The sequence below is a fragment of the Anguilla anguilla genome, chromosome 13, assembly GCF_013347855.1.
Source record: "Anguilla anguilla isolate fAngAng1 chromosome 13, fAngAng1.pri, whole genome shotgun sequence".
Taxonomy (NCBI): Eukaryota; Metazoa; Chordata; class Actinopteri; order Anguilliformes; family Anguillidae; genus Anguilla; species Anguilla anguilla.
The window spans coordinates 36519822-36540779 of NC_049213.1; the positions used below are offsets into that span (position 1 = coordinate 36519822).

At 48.2% G+C, this 20958-nt stretch overlaps 1 protein-coding gene across 3 annotated transcripts; it reads right to left on the reverse strand.

Annotated features, from left to right (window-relative positions):
- Window positions 1-4672: 4672 nt before the first annotated feature.
- mdm4 (MDM4 regulator of p53) lies at window positions 4673-20667 on the reverse strand. Of its 3 annotated transcripts, none has more exons than XM_035387727.1 (11): window positions 20464-20667; window positions 19780-19870; window positions 17588-17662; window positions 16932-17065; window positions 14497-14546; window positions 13271-13335; window positions 11797-11902; window positions 10070-10230; window positions 9059-9235; window positions 7755-7832; window positions 4673-5298 (listed from the first exon to the last, which is right to left on the reverse strand). In XM_035387727.1, the coding sequence occupies exons 2-11, from the start codon at window positions 19849-19851 to the stop codon at window positions 4717-4719; spliced, it is 1500 nt and encodes a 499-aa protein (XP_035243618.1). In that variant the 5' UTR covers window positions 19852-19870; window positions 20464-20667; the 3' UTR covers window positions 4673-4716. The 3 variants fall into 3 exon arrangements, with proteins under 3 accessions (XP_035243618.1, XP_035243617.1, XP_035243619.1); XM_035387726.1 differs by having other exon boundaries at window positions 4674-5298; window positions 9059-9250; window positions 20464-20666; XM_035387728.1 differs by lacking the exons at window positions 4673-5298; window positions 7755-7832; window positions 9059-9235; window positions 13271-13335 and having other exon boundaries at window positions 10095-10230.
- Between the last annotated feature and the right edge of the window lie 291 nt (window positions 20668-20958).

The window sequence follows — 20958 nt, forward strand, 5'->3', positions numbered from 1 at the left end:
CACTGTACACATACTGCCACCTAGTGGTTACAGTCAAGCGAGGACACTTTTGGTACTGTCGAGATTAAAACATATTGGTATTCCGTTTCTAGTGCACTACAGCGACTTCGCCAGAGAAACCAGACCTGCCTCGCTGCGTTGCTAATGAGCCGCCGCTTAAAAACACCTGGGATCCAGAAAAGATTCATTAATAAGCGGGCGTTGAGAGGCAGCCATTTTGACACGCAGGAGTCCGTTTTCTTTTCTAGAACCTGCAGTAAGGTCTAGGACAGTCCGTTAGCCAGCCACTAATTTCAAATCCGGAATTAAACAGCAACGTGTCTTAAGACTACAAAATGAAATTCAGGATACAATGCTGAACATCACCTGTTCGCTGTGTTCAACCCAAATTTCGGACAGTACTACATTTTTATTGGTGCGCAAAAAAAAAAAAAAAAAGTTTGTTGTTTAGAGCACCATATTCATCAGTGCATGTGTGAGACTGTCCCATAAACGGTGTTATAGTATGATAAGGAGTTCTTACTCACATAGCAGCATCAGAAAGCTAAACTTTTACCACCCCGACAGTCATCGATTCGAGTTTGGATCTCACACAGCCCTCTTTGATTCTTACTTTAAATGTGATGAATGGCACCTTCTCTCTGAATTAGATGCAAACGTTTAATGGAATAAATGTGTAAAATATCCCCATCACTGCAAACACTGGAAATTCCAACACAGTGGCACCTGCAAACAAAGAACACTGAAAAACCATTGACACCCAAAGCTCTTCAGTGATTGTCCATAAACAGCGAACACCATCTTGTCTGACTCTGACCCGCTGCATTGTGAGTGTGTAACAGACGGGGCTGTAACTTACGAAGAGTACGCAAACACACAGCTACACTATATCTACTAGGCAAAATAATTCTCATCCACCTTATTACAGTTCATGGATACAAGACCTTGATTTAATGGGGAGAAGACGCAGTGAGCTGCCAGCCACAACACACTGAGTGATGTCTTACACGGTAAAGGGTACCATGAAAAGTGATTAACTGACACATACGTTGGTTTCGCAAGTGGGGTGTCTGGGGAGACTTTAAATGATACATGCAGTCCCACTGTGTGCGGGGCGAGCTGGAAACGAGCGAGGCACGCGGACTGACACACGGCTCCCCATCGCCGAATTCGGAAATCCACGCAACGCTCCCACCTGGCGGCTCAAAGGCATCACACACACATTCTGCAACATCAAAGAATTCCAGGAAAAGGCGTCTTTTTAAATTATATTTATTAATTTATTTGAATTCCACAGGGCTTGAGCAGTGCCTAACTTTTGGGGGGGAAGGCAGACACCCCCCCCCCCATACATGGTAAAGGGGGGGAAAAAATACAATAAAACAGAACTTCATTAATAATGGCAGTGACATTGCATTACGCAGTGTGGGAACACACAATGGCAGTGAGTGAGGCATGGGGGTCAGTGAACTGACACACGAGTAATACTACTGGAGAGAGAGCAGAGAGCCTGGGCCCACAGAATCAGCTGCAGCTGGCCCAGTGCTCACATGAACACAGTTCCGACCACAAGCCACTCCCCCAGCACAGAACACAGCATAAACACAGTCCTCAGAACAGGCCACTCCCCCCTCACAGAACACAGCATAAACACAGTTCTGAACACAGGCCCCACCCTGACAGAGAACACAGCATAAACAATCCTGAACACAGGCCACGCCCCCCCCCCCTCACAGAACACAGCATAAACACAGTTCTGAACACGGGCCACACCCCCTCACAGAACACAGCTGACCCAACTGTTTCCTGTCCCATATAAACATATTAGATACCATATCCTGTCCCATATCGATATTAGATATATACAGTACAGTACATGTGGTGGTGATGGGGGGGGTGTAAAAGCTGTTTGGTAGGACAGCCGCCCCATGCTGCTAACAGAAAGGGTTGAAATGAGTCGGTTTTAGAGACACGTTAAGTGCCCACATTAGGAGAACATTCCCTTCATTACAAGTCAATACGGCAACTTAAAACAATTAATCAAAGCCCAGAGCTTCGGAGGAGAAAAAGCACACAACAGACCCCTAAATCTACAGAAGCAGCTCACAGATGATTCATCTGAGCAACAGCCAGGCCCATAATGCACCGTGCTCTCCGCTCACACCTGAAACAGCACTTGGCTCGCTGCTTAACGTTGGGCCGCGCGCTACACAGCAGGCTGAACGGCAGTAGCGCCCGCAGCTACACTTTTACTGGGGCTGGGGGTGTTCCAGGGAGATTCAGCCTCCGTTACGCTAACAGGCAGCAATGTAAGCACCAGAACTAAAAGGGCACCTGCTTGACCAGCAAAAATATATTTCTTCTGTTTAATCTTCGTCTTTCCACGTTACTGTAATATTACTGCATTGCACCAGTATGGCATTACACACATTCTACAAAGATGAACGCGATATAAATCTCTGTACAATTAGAAAATAATAATAATGACAATAATAATAATAATAAAAACATGAAGTATGTTAGTCAGGCAGTAGAACCGGGGACCGCCTGTGTCTGTAAACACGACTCGGCTGAAAGCACAGGCAGAGGTGTTCACAGGAAACGGGTTTGATCAGACAGCTGGGGGACAGAGGGCTTTTATCCACCAATAAGCACAGGACCCATCAACAGCAGCACGGGCAGACTGACCCCCCTGAGGCTCCTCCCACATCCCTGACCCTTCACTCCGCCCACTCACCCAGAGTGGGTGGGGCTTACAGGCATGTGGGGGAGGAGACTGGAGACTGGTGCACAGCTCTATGTCCGTGCCGATTTCCCAGCGTGCACCGCTGGCCACCGGTCTCCAAGACAACGCTGACGGAGGCTTGAAGAGGGGGCGGAGCCTTCTCAGCCCGCGTCGGCGTGACGGACGAACCCATCGCCCAGCTCCGCCCCCTTTCGCTGCTGATTGGTGCTTGCATTCCGTCCCGCGGTCTGACACCCGCCCACATCCCGGAGCCTCCGCGGTGTTTGACCCGCCGCGTGCCCCCCCCCCAGCCGCCGAGGGGGAAGGCCGACGGGCACGCGCCCAGCGGACGGGCGTCCCAGCGCGGTGCCAGCGCTGTCCGTTCGCCCAACGCGCTCTACAGGGCAGCGGCGTTTCTCAGACCGACCGGGCCAGGGAGCGCCAGAGCCCGTCTCGCTCTCCACCGAGGGGCGGGAGACGCTCAGCGCCGGGCCAGACTTACCCACTGAGTCTGCCAACGGCCTCCTGCTCCCAACAAGAGCAGAGCCCTGAGCTGCAAATAAAATAACAACAACAACTTCGCCTCAGTGTGTACTCACTGCCCCATTAACAGCAAGACAGCTGGGACCGCATGCAATAACAGCACGAACATGACCTCTCTGTCGCTAATAAAGTTCCTGGTAAAACAGCATAAGACTTCAGCGCTAATAAGAGTCAACTAAAAATGAACTCGACCAAACGACCACTTTAAATTTCACCAAGCCTTAATTAGCCTGGCGATCTGTATTACCTATTGATCCAAGGCTCCCATCTCCACAGCTAGAGGTCAGAGCGGTCTCACTACAAGTTTGCATTAAACCAAAAAAAGAAAAAAAAAAAAAAAAAAGGCAACAAGCAATCACAAGATGCACAACTGTGTTTGCTACACTTGACCTGAAAAATAAACTCACGGCACAGTTCCACTCACTGACGAGAGAGGCTGCATTTACAGAGCTTTTAGCTTACTGAACGCCAGTGAAACCAGGCGTTTTGACGCTGAATGCCGAATATCTACGGTACATTCCCCGCTTATTTCCTGCCCACAAAGGCTGCAAAGGCGGCACAAGAACCAGAGACGCAATAAATACATAAATACCAGGGTGTTTACACGGTCAGTCCGGCTCCTCGAGCGAGGTCGACAGGTCGGGGAGAGCAGGGGCGAGGGGAAGGGGTACTGGCGTAGGGAAGAGGACTGCTGGCACATTAGAGTTTTCATATACATAAGGGAGTTAAACGGGTACCTTACGTGGGCATCATGCCTACAGGGGTTATGAAGACGGGCGGGGCGGGGGTGTGGCCAAGGGCGGGGCTGGGGGAGGTCAGGCGATGAAGGTCTTGATGACCTTCTGAATGATCTGGCTGCAGCCGGGGTAGGAGGCGGGGCAGGGGGCGTGGGTGGGGGGGCGGGGGCAGGTCAGGCGATGAAGGTCTTGATGACCTTCTGTATGATCTGGTCGCAGCCGGGGCAGGGGGCGTGGTGTGGGGGGGGGGGGTTTGGGGTCAGGCGATGAAGGTCTTGATGACCTTCTGTATGATCTGGCCGCAGCCAGGGCAGGGGGTGTGAGCGGGGAGGCGGGGGGGGGGTCGTGGGCGAGGTGGGGCGGGCTGGGGGCTGGTCAGGCGATGAAGGTCTTGATGACCTTCTGTATGATCTGTCCGCAGCCGGGGCAGGGGGCGTGGCCGGGGCGGGGCAGAGGGCGTGGTGTGGGCGGGGTGGGTTGGGGTCAGGCGATGAAGGTCTTGATGACCTTCTGGATGATCTGGCCGCAGCCGGGGCAGAGGGCGTGGCCGGGGCGGGGCAGGGGGCGTGGGGTGGGCGGGGTGGGGGGGGGGGGGGTTTGGGGTCAGGCGATGAAGGTCTTGATGACCTTCTGGATGATCTGGCCGCAGCCGGGGCAGGGGGCGTGGCCGGGGCGGGGCAGGGGGCGTGGGGTGGGCAGGGGGGGTTGGGGTCAGGCGATGAAGGTCTTGATGACCTTCTGGATGATCTGGCCGCAGCCGGGGCAGGGGGCGTGGAACTTGTACAGCTTGCGCGCGCAGGAGAAGCAGGTGAGCAGGTGGGCGGTGCGCCCGTGGATGATGTTCCCATTGCGCGGTCGCACCCGGCACAGGCGGCAGGGCTCCAGCAGGGCCTCCGGCCGGCACGCCGTCTCCATGTCCAGCGCGTCCTGGCTGTCCCCGTCCGAGCCGGCCCGCTCGGCGTGCCCGGGGGGGGCCGGCGGCGGCCTGTCGCGGGACGACGCGTGCGAGGGCAGGATGACCGGGTCCGACACGGTCCTGCGGCAGTCCGGCACGTCCATCCCGCCCCCCTCGCCGACCTCACCGTCGCCCTCGCCTCCGCCGCCGCCGCCGTCCCGGCTGTCGTCGTGGCGACCGGCGCTGGTGCCCGCGCTGGCGGGGATGTCGGGCACGGAGATGGAGTGTGCCAGGCGGGCGCAGTCTTTGTACCAGTCCTTACGCAGAGCCCAGCAGCGCACGCAGTACCGCTGGACCGGCGTGTTGTACTTGCGACACTCTGTACACTGCCACGCGTCCTGGGGGGGGGGGGGACTATTTCAGTACACCAAGCCTTATAAACCTTTTAAAATCATTTTACAAAATGTATGATGCATTTCATGGATGACTGAAATATTTAAATATTTTTATGACACTGGAGGAGGGGGGGGGGGGGGGCACAAATAATACTCCCCCCCCTCCTCATCTGGCAGAATGGGATGTTAAAAGCAAGACTTCTGTCAGAGCTGTCAGTGAGAAAGAGAGAATGTTCTCTCAGCTTGTTCCAATTTTCATCTTTTAATCTATAAACTGACAAAAACAAACATCTTCAAAAACTCAGCCAACTTGACGCAATCAGAAAAGAATTTGAGGAAAAAACGTAAAATACTGTCACGAATGACAGTTTTGAGGGGTTGGACATCTCTTTAATGAGGATAAGCACAATTTCATGTCGTGTATAAGAGAGTGTAATTTAAAAAGACAATGGGGAGTCCAAAAAAGTAAAACTTTTGATGATAAAATGATTACTATGCAGAGACAACTTCAAAACAACACAGAGTTATGGCAGTCTCTCCATCCAAGTCTGTCAACGTGTCTGACCAAACATACCATTTCAATTTCTGACTGTACGTGTATTTGCATGAACTGAAATATGAAGGCGTTACACAGAGTACACATCAATCACAATGTCAATTTTAAAAAAAAATGTTGAGTTTTGATGCTTTATGTTCCATTTATGCTAAGCTTTCCATAAGTTCAGTGAAACGCACATCTGGGACTTCCATTTCAATTTTTGTTTGTAGTTATAACTGCATAAACAAATAAGGCACAGTACAGGGTCAATCTCAACATATATTGTTTATAATGCTGAGTGTTTTATGTTGCGTTGTGTGTAATACACTCAGAAAGACGCACATGTGAGGCAGTTTGCTGGAAGCACGATGAGCACGTAATATAAAGGGTGGAAGTAACAAAAATTCCCTGATTAGATGATGAAAATGATAAAATTGTAAAAATTTAGTGGGTAAAAGTGATGAACGAATAAAATGGGCTTGATGTGATAGACGCAAACTGCTCTGTCCGTTTATCGTTTAACGTCCGTGCGGCCTTCCCATATCCTTCAGCGTGTTCATTACGCCTCCTGTCAATCAAAAAGCCACGCCCACAGATTCAATCCACACTCTCCGCTCCTGAGTGCCAACCTTCAGGAGACAAATCATCTGCTGAGACCTCAGCTGCCACCTCTGCAACCATCTGCAGAAGTCTAGCATTCACCTCAATACCACTCACTTGTGTATTCTCAAGGAACAACTGCAGCCAATCAATTTGATGCCTTTATCACACGACTAGTACAACTGAGCACAAAGGTCCTGCATAAGCAGCAGTTCCTGTTGTTTCTACTTGCCACCACCATGTTTAAGAATTTTGTAGAAATGACACTGATTGGCCGCCGCCATGTTTAATAATAGTTAGAAACTACTGATTGGCCGCTTCAAAGCTGAGGAAAAACAGCAAAAGAGCTGCGATCACTTCACTGGCTACCGGTCGCTGCCAGGATCCGATTCAAAGCCCTGACCCTTGCCTACACTGCCGCCAACAGGACAGCCCCCATCTACTTGCAGGACATGACTCAATTCTATGTGCCTGCTCGACCACTCCGCTCTGCAGCAGCAGGGCGTCTTGTAACCCCTCCCACCCACCCAAAGGGATCACAGAGCTTCTCCACCCTAGCTCCCCAGTGGTGGAACGAACTCCCCGTCCCTCTCCGAACCTCCCCCTCACTATCCATCTTCCGCCGTGGCCTGAAGACTCATCTCTTCAGACTATACCTAGAATAACCACCACCATGCTGTGTATATATATTTAAAAAAAAAAAAAAAAAAAAAAAACCTTTTTTCCTTGTCACTTGTTACATGTTGCCCCATCCCTGCACTTCTTGGTAAATTGTATTTGTCCTAATACTCTAGCTTAATCTTCTGCCTATCTGGCTTTGCAGATGTTAGACCAGGGTAGTGTTCATTGTTCTCAGCTAGAAATAGCTGTACAAAATAAGTAATTGTACCTTACTGAACCCGTGTTCAGCAGTTGTCTACGATCATGAAAATGCACTTCTTGTACGTCGCTTTGGATAAAAGCGTCTGCCAAATGAATGTAATGTAATGTAATGTAATGTAAAGAAAACCTCGATTAAATTTAGTGGGCGTGGCCTTTTGACTGACAGGTGCCATAATGCTCACTTCGCGCAAACGATAAATGGCAAGGCAGTGCGAACGTTAAGACGATGAACCCCGAACAGCTGCGGTGGGCGGAAAAAAGGAGTGCTTTCATTTATCAAATCAAGCCCGTCTGAATTAAATCATTTATGTTTTTATTACATCTTTTTTTTTCCATTGAACAACTAATTTGTCAATTCGCTGGCACTTTCATCGACTCATATTTTAATCCAGGAATGTGCGTTACTTCCGCAGGTGTGGCGGTGCGCGGCAGCACAGACCTGCGTGGAGATCTCCGTGTCCGTGTCGTCGCTCAGACACTGCGAGTCCTCGTCCGGCTCCTCCTGCATCTGAAAAGACTGCGCGAACAGCGCAAGTTCACTGTGTCAGCTAGCCAGCTGGTTCGCGGTTAGCACAGTTTTTAAAAACTCCAGGATGAAACACTTGCATCGTTAGCAGACGTGTAGCAGCGATGTGAAATTGCTTGCAGGTTTTACCGTCTGATATTTGCAATATATTTACTTATTTCAACTATTTTTCACGTTATCGCGGCAGGCTTTATCCGGACCGCCTCCAGCGTGTTATTTTTTTACGTTACCCAGAACTAATAAAGGCTAAAATCAAAGTGAGAGTTAGTGGCCACGCCCCCAATTCCCAGTGAATTCTGGACTACTGAGGCTGCTAGCCAGGCGGAAATCGGTATTCCCTCTTGATAAACGATTGATTTCTCTCATAAGGAGTATCGCCGAAAGCTGCTTAGCAGCGAATCCTGACAAACCCCCAGACTTGTTGTTCCTAATGGCCTGAAATGACCATCTGATATCAACATATAGCCTGTGCTACAGCGAGTTGAAGACACTCTCTCCTATTAAACTCCATTGTGCCAGCGGTAATTATCACCGCGTGACATCACGCCGTCAGTCTACAGAATTCACATTTAACTGCGAAAAACTGAAATATCCAGACACGACTCAAATACTTTTTTATGCTTTAATGATCTTGTCTGGTCTATTGGAACCACTGAAATACTCGAAAAAAGTGCAAACTCTGCCTTCTGGTCATATTGGCAGTCTCAATTACACCAGGCAAGATCAATAGAGCACAGAAAAGTATTTGAATCCAAAACAAATACATATTTGACCCAGGTCTGGAAATACCACACAACACAGGATAGTGTGACCAGGGTTGCGTTTTACATCAGGAATAGGCGGATTCTAGCAATGTCACGGGGTCTTAGGCTGGAGTTTTCCTTTAACACACACCAGTGCTTTAATCACGTTGCAGCTTTGCTGCCTGGCCTGGGGAACGTTGTTATTCAGGCACTATTGTGGCACTATAACTCGCATTAATCAGGTGAATGCGCTGATGTGTCTCCGACATCGTAAATCACTCTGGGTAACAGCGTCTGCAACATTAACGCAGGGTAATGTAACAGAAAAAATAAATTCAATTTAAAAAATCTAAAGTAAGCAAATATCCTCTGCTTAAACTTGTACTTCGGAGCAGACGGTCGACTGCAGCTGAGCACGTTAGCCTCCGGGCGCGAGCGGTCGGCCATCAACTCGAGCGAGGCCCTGTCCCTCACCTCCTTCTCCTCCTCCTTGCTGGCCTTGCCGGCGTCCTCCTCCTCCTGCGGGAGCTCCCCGTCGCTCCCCTGCTCCAGGGCCGCCTCCTTCATCTCCACGCTCACCTGCTCGCTCTCCGCCTCGTTGAGGAACCACAGGTCGTCCGTGGTGTCCGACACGATGGCCGTGTCTTCGTCCTGCCCGGGGGACAGCTGTTCCCTCAGTCTAGTGGTGTGAGAGGCCCCCGAACCGTTCCCGCTCATTCCTCACACGCCATTCCGGCTCTTTCTACAGTCAGCAGCAGCAGTAGAGCTCCAAGTAGCAACCGCTCATTCCTCACCGACCATTTCGGCTCTTTCTACACCATTCTGGCTCTTTCTACAGTTAGCAGCAGCAGAACTCCAAGTAGCAACCGTTCATTCCTCACTGACCATTTCGGCTCTTTCTACACCATTCTGGCTCTTATTACAGTTAGCGGCAGTTGTACAGCTCCACACAGCTTCCACTCATTCTTCACACACCATTTTGGCTCTTTCCACAGTTAGCAGCAGCTGTACGCCTCTGCCCTCAGGAATCTGAAATTAGCAGCTGAATGGATCTGGGTCTGATATTCAGCGATGTGGTTTTAGGCAGAGCGGTCCCGTTGGAATATGCTTGGCGTACCGTGGTGCGCACTTCTAGATCGCCTTACAAGGTGCCAAATGGACTGAGCGTTTAACAATGGGGAGCCTTTCCAAATATCAGCCTTTTCTAGGAGCCCCAAAGTAATTCAAAGCCCTAATTAGACATACCAACCCTTCAAATGTACATCGCTGACAATTCTGCGGAGAACAGTATCCGAGTAAGGGCTTTTAAATGGGAGAACCGCACAGCACCCAACACTGACAGCACAGCTCAAAGGCTGAAATAGCACATTAAAAAGGCATTAAAAACCCCACGCCTAGCGCGCGCTGACAGGCAGACACCTCCAAACAACCCCGACCTGCTGCCGCGTCCGCTGGGGCAGGTTTACGGTCGTCGTTCCCTCTTACTTGATTGGTGTGGATGTCCGTGGAGCCGTTGCTCCGGCGACCGTAGTTGCTGCGCAGGTTACCCAGAAACCACCAGGGCAGCCCGGAGAGGTCCCACTCGTCCAGATTGACCTCCAGCTTGGGCCTCTTACAGGCAGACCGGGGCAGGCCGTCTAAAGAGTCTGTGTGCAGATGGGTTTGACTCATCAGTATAAGCTCTAGAGAGTCTGTGTGCAGATGGGGTTTGACTCATCAGTATAAGCTCTAGAGTCTGTGTGCAGACAGGTTTGACTCATCAGTATAAGCTCTAGAGTCTGTGTGCAGATGGGGTTTGACTCATCAGTATAAGCTCTAGAGTCTGTGTGCAGACAGGTTTGACTCATCAGTATAAGCTCTAGAGTCTGTGTGCAGACAGGTTTGACTCATCAGTATAAGCTCTAGAGTCTGTGTGCAGACAGGTTTGACTCATCAGTATAAGCTCTAGAGTCTGTGTGCAGACGGGTTTGACTCATCAGTATAAGCTCTAGAGTCTGTGTGCAGATGGGTTTGACTCATCAGTATAAGCTCTAGAGTCTGTGTGCAGACAGGTTTGACTCATCAGTATAAGCTCTAGAGTCTGTGTGCAGATGGGTTTGACTCATCAATATAAGCTCTAGAGTCTGTGTGCAGATGGGTTTGACTCATCAGTATAGGCTCTAGAGTCAGTGTGAAGACAAGTTTGACTCATCAGTATAGGCTCTAGAGTCTGTGTGCAGACAGGGTTTGACTCATCAAAGCAGGGTGGAGAGCATGAGGGTTAATGTGTGGACATGTACTACATGTTAACCAGTAATGGATAAATATTCACATTTTGCATATGATGCATAAGAACTTCTGTCATTTAAAGAAAAGTATTTATTATTATTATTATTATTATTATTATTATTATTATTAATCATAGTGCCCTAGAACTGAGGAGGCTCCCACTGTTGGATAAACACAATCAATCTTGTAAAAGGAATCAGAAAGCCTAGTTCAGCCCCTCACATCACAAAGAAAACATTTTCAAGTGAGCCTGTGGTAGGTGTGGTATGAACATGGTATGGGTGGGGTGTGACTGTGGCAGGTGGTGGGAGCAGTATGAACATGGTATGGGTGGGGTATGGCTGTGGCAGGTGGTGGGTGTGGTATTAACATGGTATGGGTGCGGTGTGACTGTGGCAGGTGGTGGGTGTGGTATGAACATGGTATGGGTGCGGTGTGACTGTGGCAGGTGGTGGGTGTGGTATGAACATGGTATGGGTGCGGTGTGACTGTGGCAGGTGGTGTGTGCGGTATGAACATGGTATGGGTAGGGTATGGCTGTGGTAGGTGGTGGGTGTGGTATGAACATGGTATGGGTGCGGTGTGGCTGTGGCAGGTGCGGTGTGACTGTGGCAGGTGGTGGGTGTGGTATGAACATGGTATGGGTGCGGTGTGGCTGTGGCAGTTGCGGTGTGGCTGTGGCAGGTGGTGGGTGTGGTATGAACATGGTGTGGGTGCGGTGTGGCTGTGGTAGGTGGTGGGTGTGGTATGAACATGGTATGGGTGGGGTATGGCTGTGGCAGGTGGTGGGTGTGGTATGAACATGGTATGGGTGCGGTGTGGCTGTGGCAGGTGGTGGGTGTGGTATGACCATGGTATGGGTGGGGTGGGGTGTGACTGTGGCAGGTGCGGTGGGTGTGGCCATGGCGGCCGGTGCACGCAGGGTGTAAAAATGGCGGGCTTACCGTCATCGGGGTCTCTCTGCCGGCGGTGCGAGGTGGTCTGCGCGGCACACCCGCTGGCCACGGCGGCGCTCAGAGCCTGGCCCAGCTTGCACGGGCCGCTGGAGGTCTGCACAAGCACAGAGCAGCGTCAGCACGCAACGCACCCGCTGGCCACAAGGGGGAGCAGCAGCCGCTTCAAATCCACAGGCCCCACGGTGAGGCAGCAAAGGGCCACACTTTCCCAGGGAAGGGGAGGGGGGGGGGTGGTGGGGGTGAGGGGGGGTTCAGGGGGCATGGGAATCGGAATAACACTTTCAGATCGGCACAATCGTGGGAAGGATCTCAATTTGCCGAGAATCAATAAATCTACAAACTTCCACAAAGAACCTGTATGTAACTGCCCCTGACCTGCTTCACTGCAAGATTTCAGCTGATAGATACACAATCTCAAGCCATTTCCACAGACAACACGCAATAGGTTAAACCAATACTAACACTTGATTATTTCAAATACACAAAAAAGCAGCAATGTAAAGTGAGTACACTTTTGCATGGACTGCAATGAACTATTTTTACATTCATGATGTTCCTACATATTTTCTTTTTCCATTTCTAAATAAATTTGAAAAAGAATAGCTATAATTTCTCTGAATTCTCAGACTCAGATTGCATGTGGATTTAAATCATATTTGTAGTGTCATTTCCATCAAAAAAGTGTAGTCACCTTTTTAAAAAAAAAAACATTTCACACAGTAAATACCATAATGCACAAAACTCTGAGGAAACTGTGCACCCCAAAGCCCAAATATTTGGCCACCGTATGCGATACACAGAACATATTCAATTGTGGGGGCGGGTGGGCGGAGTTAGGGTGGGTTCGGGAGAATGGGGCGGGGTTTAACACTGGGTCCGTGGATTGAAGGGAAGCTGCCACTCCCCCTGGAAAAATGGGCGGAGCAGAGAAGAAAACTCTGAGTGACAAACAGAGACAGGGACTCTGTCCCCCATTGGCTGGGCCTCCCTGATGGCCTGTCCCTGAGGTCCACCAGGGGGCGCCAGACCACGGGGAGGTACAGAGGCGGTGCCACTCTGTACAGCTAGACCAGTGGAGACAGCTGTCCGGCTCTTTCAGGGCAAACAACCAACTAACCAACCAACCAACCAACCAACCACACTCTCACAAGAGCTCTGATGTTTGGACTACGCTAGGGACAGGGCGGGTGGGGGGATGGGGGTCCTTACTGGAGTTGCGATATTGGCACGGGACTGTTAACCCACTGAAAATGTGCACACTTAATACGACAGATAATTTGAGAAGGAGATGAAAGCATTCCAATCCATTACACAAGCATCGGAAGGGGGTGGGGCTTATACTCAGGATGCCGTGCAGGAGACTGGCGCCCTCTAAGGGTGCGATAAAGGTCACGTGACGGGTTGTTTGCCGCGAAAGAGTGTTGGCGCACTGTTTCTCCGGAGCACCATGCTGAGGGTTTACCTGACCGGGATCTTCGCTCGCGGGCTCATTAGAATCCTTGCCGACAGAAAGATTCTTTGCAGCGTCTGCGTTTCAGAGACATAGTAACACACACAAAAAAAGCCCCTCCCCGTAAATACTCAGCACACAGGTCAGTATCTGTCTTCCTGGGGGGGTCACAGAGCAGCGGTGACACCCAGAAACGTCCACACAAAATAAACAAAAAAAAAAAAAAAAAAACAGAAATAAAAGGTTAAATGCAGCCCCATGCTTATTGGCTCAAGAGACCTGTCCAACTTACCAAACACTCCCACTCCAAACAAGCGCCATCCACACACCACCACACCACACCACACTGCTGGGGACACTGGCACGCAGGCACACAGAGAGAGAACCAGGTTTACACCCAGAGAGAGGCACGGCACCCAGAATTCAACAGGACAATCCCCCTATGCTCTCCCCACAGTAGCCTGCAGCTAGCATAGCCTAGCCCTCTCCCCACAGTAGCCTGCAGCTAGCATAGCCTAGCGCTCTCCCCACAGTAACCTGCAGCTAGCATAGCCTAGCGCTCTCCCCACAGTAACCTGCAGCTAGCATAGCCTAGCGCTCTCCCCACAGTAACCTGCAGCTAGCATAGCCTAGCGCTCTCCTCACAGTAACCCCCAGCTAGCATAGCCTAGCCCTCTCCCCACAGTAACCTGCAGCTAGCATAGCCTAGTGACGTACATGAGCCTGCCTGCCATCTTAAATGCACACAGCACTTCCTCCCACTCTCTCTCACCTTTCTGTTTCCACAAGAATAAATGAGGTTATGTGCAATCTGTCTTTGGTCTATTTTTGAGGCGGTGTGCAGACAGCTTTTTTTTCCCCCCCTCTCTCCTTGGTACAGGCATCCAGTTGTCAGGCTTGAAAGGCAGCAGAACTGAGAGGCACACTACTTCAGCTGGAGTGTGAGAAGTGTCCAGAGCAATAATTCATATGCAACCCCACGGAGCAGCTCGGCCACTGATTAGGCTAACGTGCTTTAGTAGCCTTCGTACCGCGTTTGTACTGAGAACACCATTAAGAACAACGGCGCTGTGTTGACTGTGAGACACGGGGATATAATGGCGGATGTGGAGTTTACCGAGCGTCTCCGGGACGACCGCCGAAACTACGCTGCGCGGGGCGCTCTACGCCGGGGGCTCCCCCCCCCCCGTCCCAGCGCTTCACAGGGGAACGCCACAAGCACCCACGGCTCAGCTTACCTGCGCAATTCAGCACAATTAGGTTCTTCCTCAGCATCTCGTAGACAGGGCTGCGGAGCAGACAAAAACTCAATAAAGACTCCGCTCTCCTCACTGAGAGCCAGATGGGACAGGGGAACACGCCGGGCGACGGGAGTTATAACCTGCTGTCACCCCCCCCAAAAAAAACATTTATTCATTTCGTCCTGTCACCGAAATAATCCATCATGGTGTCCTGTACCCGAAATCTGGACAACTCGGACACCTTTTACCATTAACAACGACACCCACTGCAAAGCAGTGACATGTAAAAACTGAAGTGGAAGGTCCTTATCAAAAACTGCAGAATACAAATATTTCACTCAAGACTTTCAGGTGCCATAACTGCTATACTCATATAAACATATCAGAAAAGATGCTGTTATCGCAGCACAAAACACTTCATTCAGATTTTATATTATGGGTCAATAGAAGCATACACACCCCACCCATGCAGTACGTTTCTTGGATTTCTTCTTGTCAAAATAATTACATGGTTTATTTGAACAGCACTTTTGATCACAACTTCAACTAATCAGTCCAACTTAACTACTGATATTTAAAATGAATATCTAACTGTTCACACTTTCATGCAGAGGGGGCAACTGTAACAAAAGGAATCTAAAGGAAAGCACGTCAGACCTGAGCTGAATTCTGCGTTCCCCAGGGGTATGAATGAGGATCCATGCCTGTCTTGTTTTCTCTAATCACACTTTATTAATTTAATTTAATTTAATCTAAATGTGATCCACCTCTGAAGCATGTTCTAATTTTGTAATGATCAATGTTTCACTCAAATGATTAAGATGTCTCTCTGTGTTGCTGCACTGGCCTTGTAAGAAATGCTCATTGCTTACAATCGGAACTGTTGGCCACCAACATTCTAACTGGACTTCATTGGCATCCCCGGCACGTGTGGTCATTGTCTGAGCCCCATTTAACAGCGTATACCAGAGGTGTACAACTCAGGCCTGCGTGCCGGTTTTTGTTCCAACCTTAGTTTTGGCTTTCTGGAAGCCCTATAAACTACCTCAGGGTTTTTTTTTAAATGTCTTAGGTGGGCTGCCTAAGTGTTTTTTCAAGCAGCATATTGGAGGAATCACATGTTCAACAACAACAACAACAACAAAAACCTAAAGCATTAAGCAATGGTCTGCTCATTTATTGGTACAATTTGGACATGAAAGATACTGAAATGTCTGTTTTTAAAGTTTTGACAGCTTTCAAGTTTACGTGCAATCTTAAGACACGCTGAATTAAGTTCAGTACAATCCGATTAACTGCATACAAAAATAAGACTGAAGACAGTGTTTGCCACTCTGGCATGTGCTATTTTCCACAGAAACCACCTACCTGCACATTTTCGAGGTAATGCGTCTTTATAGGGCAATTTTAAGTTTATTTATGAGGCATCTGCTGACTTCAGACATATATTTATAGATCATTATGCGAGATAATTGGACATAATTCCATGAAAATATCCAAAATATACAATAATGGTTCATGTAAATACGCAATCTCTTTCTACAATTAAATGAATGGGAAATGGTCCAGGATTTGGCAATTAAGTGGATGCTAAGTATAATCACAACATAACCTACACTGTTTCTGCCTATGTCTACAGATTGAACAGAGAAATACAATTCTGAAAAAAACTTATGTTCTTACAAGGCACAAGCAAAACCAGTGGCAAAATGGATGGTGTAAACATTCTTTGAGTGAATGTATAAAAATAATAAATTCATCAAGGTGGCATTTTTGTGGTTTTTTTCATTACATTAAAAACATTAATATTGTACCATAAGTTTTGAGTGACAAAAATGAAAATGCATTTCAAGCATTTCGAGACTGCAATTTCAAATACCATTATTCCTGTAGAATGGCCCCTTACAGTGCGTTAATCCTTCAGTATAGGCTACCCCCCCCCCAATTCTCACGCTTACAATATTTAGCGCTTCAATAAACATTTAAATTGTTCCAACTTTTTTATTTTTCCACGCGTTTAATTTTTCTACAGCCTACATTCAACGTATCTCAGTGCATTGTGGTGGTTTCTCGAAGACTTCACAGAATTTTACACTCTAAATGTACCTAAATATAGGGAGACGACACATCGAGTTGACAATGGCAGGAAAGCTGGACCATCCGCAGACCCTGACAAGCAAAGTCACCACCTAAGCCCTATTTTGAGCCAGGGTAAAAACCCTACATGCCGGTTCACTCCTGTCCATGAGCACAGCAAAATGAGGGTATTTGCAGTCTGACTTTGGTCTATTTTTGAAGCTGTGTGCAGACAGCTTTCTGTCCCTTAAAGGGGCGGTTCACTTTTACATTATTCCCATTTAAGTGCGTGCTATTGATTGGCCCAGAGGAAGGCCACTGTAGATATTTTTTTGCGTGACTGTTGCCAGGCTCACCTGGGGTTTTTGACAGAAAAGCTCTCCACCTCCAGCAGCTCCCCCAGAGGGTCGTCCTGGCAGTGGACGATGTGCTGCCGCTGCTTATCGTACAGCTGCTTCACCATGATGTACTGGCCCAGGTAGTGCATCACCTAAAACATACAGAACATTTAGCACTTGGTACTGGCCCAGGTAGTGCACCACCTGAAACATACGGAACATTTAGCACTTGGTACTGGCCCAGGTAGTGCACCACCTGAAACATACAGAACGTTTAGCACTTAGTACTGGCCCAGGTAGTGCACCACCTGAAACATACAGAACGTTTAGCACTTAGTACTGGCCCAGGTAGTGCATCACCTGAAACATACAGAACGTTTAGCACTTAGTACTGGCCCAGGTAGTGAATCGCATGTCACATACAGAACGTTTAGCACTTAGTAAAGGCTGCATAACTGCCACCTGCCACGCACAAAACGTTTATCATTTCCTGGCAGAACCACGGGTCCCATTACAAAGTCCTACACATGTATGGAACACAGTTTTCTCATTTTGGGGAGAAGGCCAGATTCCCCTTTCCTCCACAGTGAGATCTGAGACGAGCTTTGCCATTCCACCAGAGCCCCATAGCTGCCCGGGACAGAGAGGTCAGCTCGGGTCCGATGCTCACACACCTCTTTCAGTGTGAAGACCTCCTCCTGGGCTCCAGCAACGCGCAGAATCTGCAGGAGCGGGGTTCTGGGCTGAACCTGCAGCATAGCAAAGCAGACCAGGTACCGTCATCATCATCGTCATCATTATAATATCAACAACACATTTTATTCCTCAAACACCTCTACCAGGTGCTAGGTGCTGTAAAACTCAACTGGAAGCTTTTCCCATAGGCAGAACCACTCGGGGAAAAACGCACAGAAGAGCTGCACATCATTTTTATTCTTTTATCTGTGAAACATGAGACATTTCTGCCCCCTCATCCATGCAAAGCAACACTTTAACAGCAGGAGGAGCGCCTGAGTGGGTGGTCTTAGTGTGCCATTGCTAATCATCCTGTAGGTGTTGACGGGCATGCTGCAAAGAGACTGTCACTGTTACCGTAAGTATGACTGTACAAGATAACAAAGACAATTTCGTTATTTTTTCTCCCCCACACTTTTCGCTGTTGTGCCTCTCGAGTCACTGCTGTTCCACCCGCACCCCATGTGAGAAGCCCTGGGGCCCACCCACGTGCACTCTCCTTGTGCACTTGCACCGTCTCGTGCACTCCTCTCGTGCACAGACTACGGGCCGGGCACGGCTAAAGCGGAGCACGTGCTGATGGAATCAGAGGGGCGTCTGCACTGCAGCTGCGCAGTGGACATCCAACAGGGCGGAAAAACAAAACAGTAAAACATAAAGCAGGAGATGGCTGCTCTTGACCATCCCTTTCTGACACAGATTCCATTCAAAATGAGTCATGCTGATGCTGCGTCACCCCTGAGCACACAAAACTGCGCTGATTGGCTGAAAGATGAGGAACCTACCGGGCTGTGACCGGAGGGCGTATTTAACTCTTTCTGTCACTCCAAAATATCAGTCTAACCATGTGATGGGTACATCTGCATTAGTGAGGCCCTCTTTGCATCCTCAAACTAAAGCCCTTTATGATCTTGAGATATGGCAAAAAATGTACAGCCACACAGGACAGCAGGAGAGACTAGCTCATAGCCACATATGGCTCATGTTACATTTCACTTACAGAACGGACATTAATTCATTCAATATTATGATGTCACTTTGCGACATAAGTGGTTAAGATGTGAGAAATAATTACCACTAGGTTGCAGCCTTGCCTAGACCGTAATTTATCTCCTTTTCCTTAAAGGACCACAATGCTTTGCGCCTGAAAGCACGTAAACGGAACGGTAAACGGACTGCATTTATATAGCGCTTAAGATGTAAGAAAATGTATAAGAACGTTTTCTAGTGAAGAAGAGCGACTAGTTTGCCCTTACAAATGCCTTTAACCTGCAAATAAGTTCAGTGCGGAACTCGGTAAGCAGCTGACAAGTTGAACCTGAATTATCGGACCATTTATTCATTTTTGAAGCTGCCGCTAATTTGCGTATCCGCTCATAAATAATCGCTGAGGCCTGGAGCGGTAACAGTACAGTACAGCGCACTCTCCGCAGCATTTCACACGCAACGTGCGTCCAGTTCATCTGTGCTACGCTGACTCGCGCTTTTCAAAAATCTAAATATGTAAACTTTTCAATAATCTGGCTCATTTCGCCGTATTTCTACTGCAGGGCAGGGAGACTTTATGTGATTAAGCAGAACAGTTAACAGGCGCATGGATATGAGGCCGATAGTCAACGTCAGCTACATACATTCTTCAGACTATTTAAGGACAGGTTTTTCTTTATCACAGTGAAGGCAAGGGTGTGCCTCTAAGCCTGTTGAAAATTTCAATCACATTTCTATCAAATGTGATATTACCAAATCGTTAATCGATGGCAACATCTCTTATGGTAAATGGGCTGCATTTATATAGCGCTTTTATCCAAAGTGCTTTATAATTGATGTCTCTCATTCACCCATTCACACACACACACACACACCAACGGTGAAAGGCTGTCATGCAAGGAACGCCCAGGGCTGGGGATCTAACCGGCAACCCTCCGACTGCCAGACAACTGCTCTTTGCGCTATGTCGCCCCACAGTTTCTTTCAATACTGGTCTGTGACCAGTTAGCCGACTCTTTTGCACTTACCGCATAACCTAACAATCAGATTTCAGCACCAGTGGAAAACAGTGGACATAATACGCACAAAACGTTGAGACAAGAATGAATCCTGCGGTCCGAAATGTCTTTTATGAACTCCTTACCTGACTCGTCTCCCCCGGTAATAACCTGCATGCTGCACCAGGATACTCGGAGGCTGTTGACAGCGTGGTCATGTTTGGCAGTGATACAGCTCTGGATAACACAGAAACAGACAATAATAGCAGATAATCTTTCACAGGCCATTCACGTGTTATTTAAATTTAAATATAAACGTTAGGTAGCGTGGCACAGTAGAGTAGAAACGCAGGAGAGTTCACGCGCTTTGTTTAGAATTAGCTAACTAGTAGCCACCCACCTGCAAGTGAAAAAAATAGCCATACCGCGTCACAGTGTATAATGATAGCTGATTCTTAGTACAGCTTTATGTTAGTAACTAAATAAAATTAGCTAACCGGTTTGCCAATGCAGCTGCAGAGGAATATTCGCTATGCCAAAATTAGCAATCACATCTAACGTTAGCCATGCTTGTCAGTTAGGGGCTAGCCAGTTAGCTATGCTGCGCGAATGCATGGTAGCTAGTTAGAAAGCGAATTACCCAACTAACGTTCAACAGTTCCCTAGCCAACGTTAACAGCTGGACGCATTATTCCATATATTTATAGTATATGTTGAAAAGTAATTGTTTAGTTGATCGTTGTTTTATTTATTACAATTTTAGCCGAAGTGAAACCACTGCACACTTAGACTGACATTAGGATAACAGGTTAACCAACTAAAACACTCACCGTAGTGAAGTCCTTTTAAACGCTACATTTTTACGTGTTCAATTTATCAGTTATCACACATCGAGTAAGTCGACAATAATAAGTAAACTCATTATTATCGTTATTTTTTACATATATATAGAGAAACAGCCAGCTAACTTACAAGCACTGTACACTCTAGCTATGAGTTTATCTACGATGCCACTATTCCAACTATTTCCGAGTCAACGCCCACACAATGGGTTACAACTTCCGGGTAACTTTTTTCTATTTTTTTTTTTTGAAAAATGCTTTTGGTTTAAAATAACGGCTCTGGTTTAAACATATTTTCAAATTAAATTACGTAATTAAATTAACTGAAGAGAACTTTACAGAAAGAATCTAGAGCTTATTCACTCGACCGATCGTTCTGTCTGTTGAACTCATAGACCGTACACTCATATACAGTCTACTCTGAAGTCGTTTTGTAACACTTTACGTGGGCGTTTCGCCGGGGGAGCGGGAACATTGGCTCCG

What these genes read in the sequence shown, in the direction of transcription:
- mdm4 (XM_035387726.1), bottom strand. Translation starts at nt 19,851, where the DNA reads ATGACCACGCTGTCAACAGCCTCCGAGTATCCTGGTGCAGCATGCAGG. An exon ending in AATTGTGCTGAATTGCGCAG is followed by an intron (nt 13,336 to 14,496) that starts GTAAGCTGAGCC and finishes TCTGAAACGCAG; the next exon opens with ACGCTGCAAAGAATCTTTCT. An exon ending in CGGACATCCACACCAATCAA is followed by an intron (nt 9,251 to 10,069) that starts GTAAGAGGGAAC and finishes CTGAGGGAACAG; the next exon opens with CTGTCCCCCGGGCAGGACGA.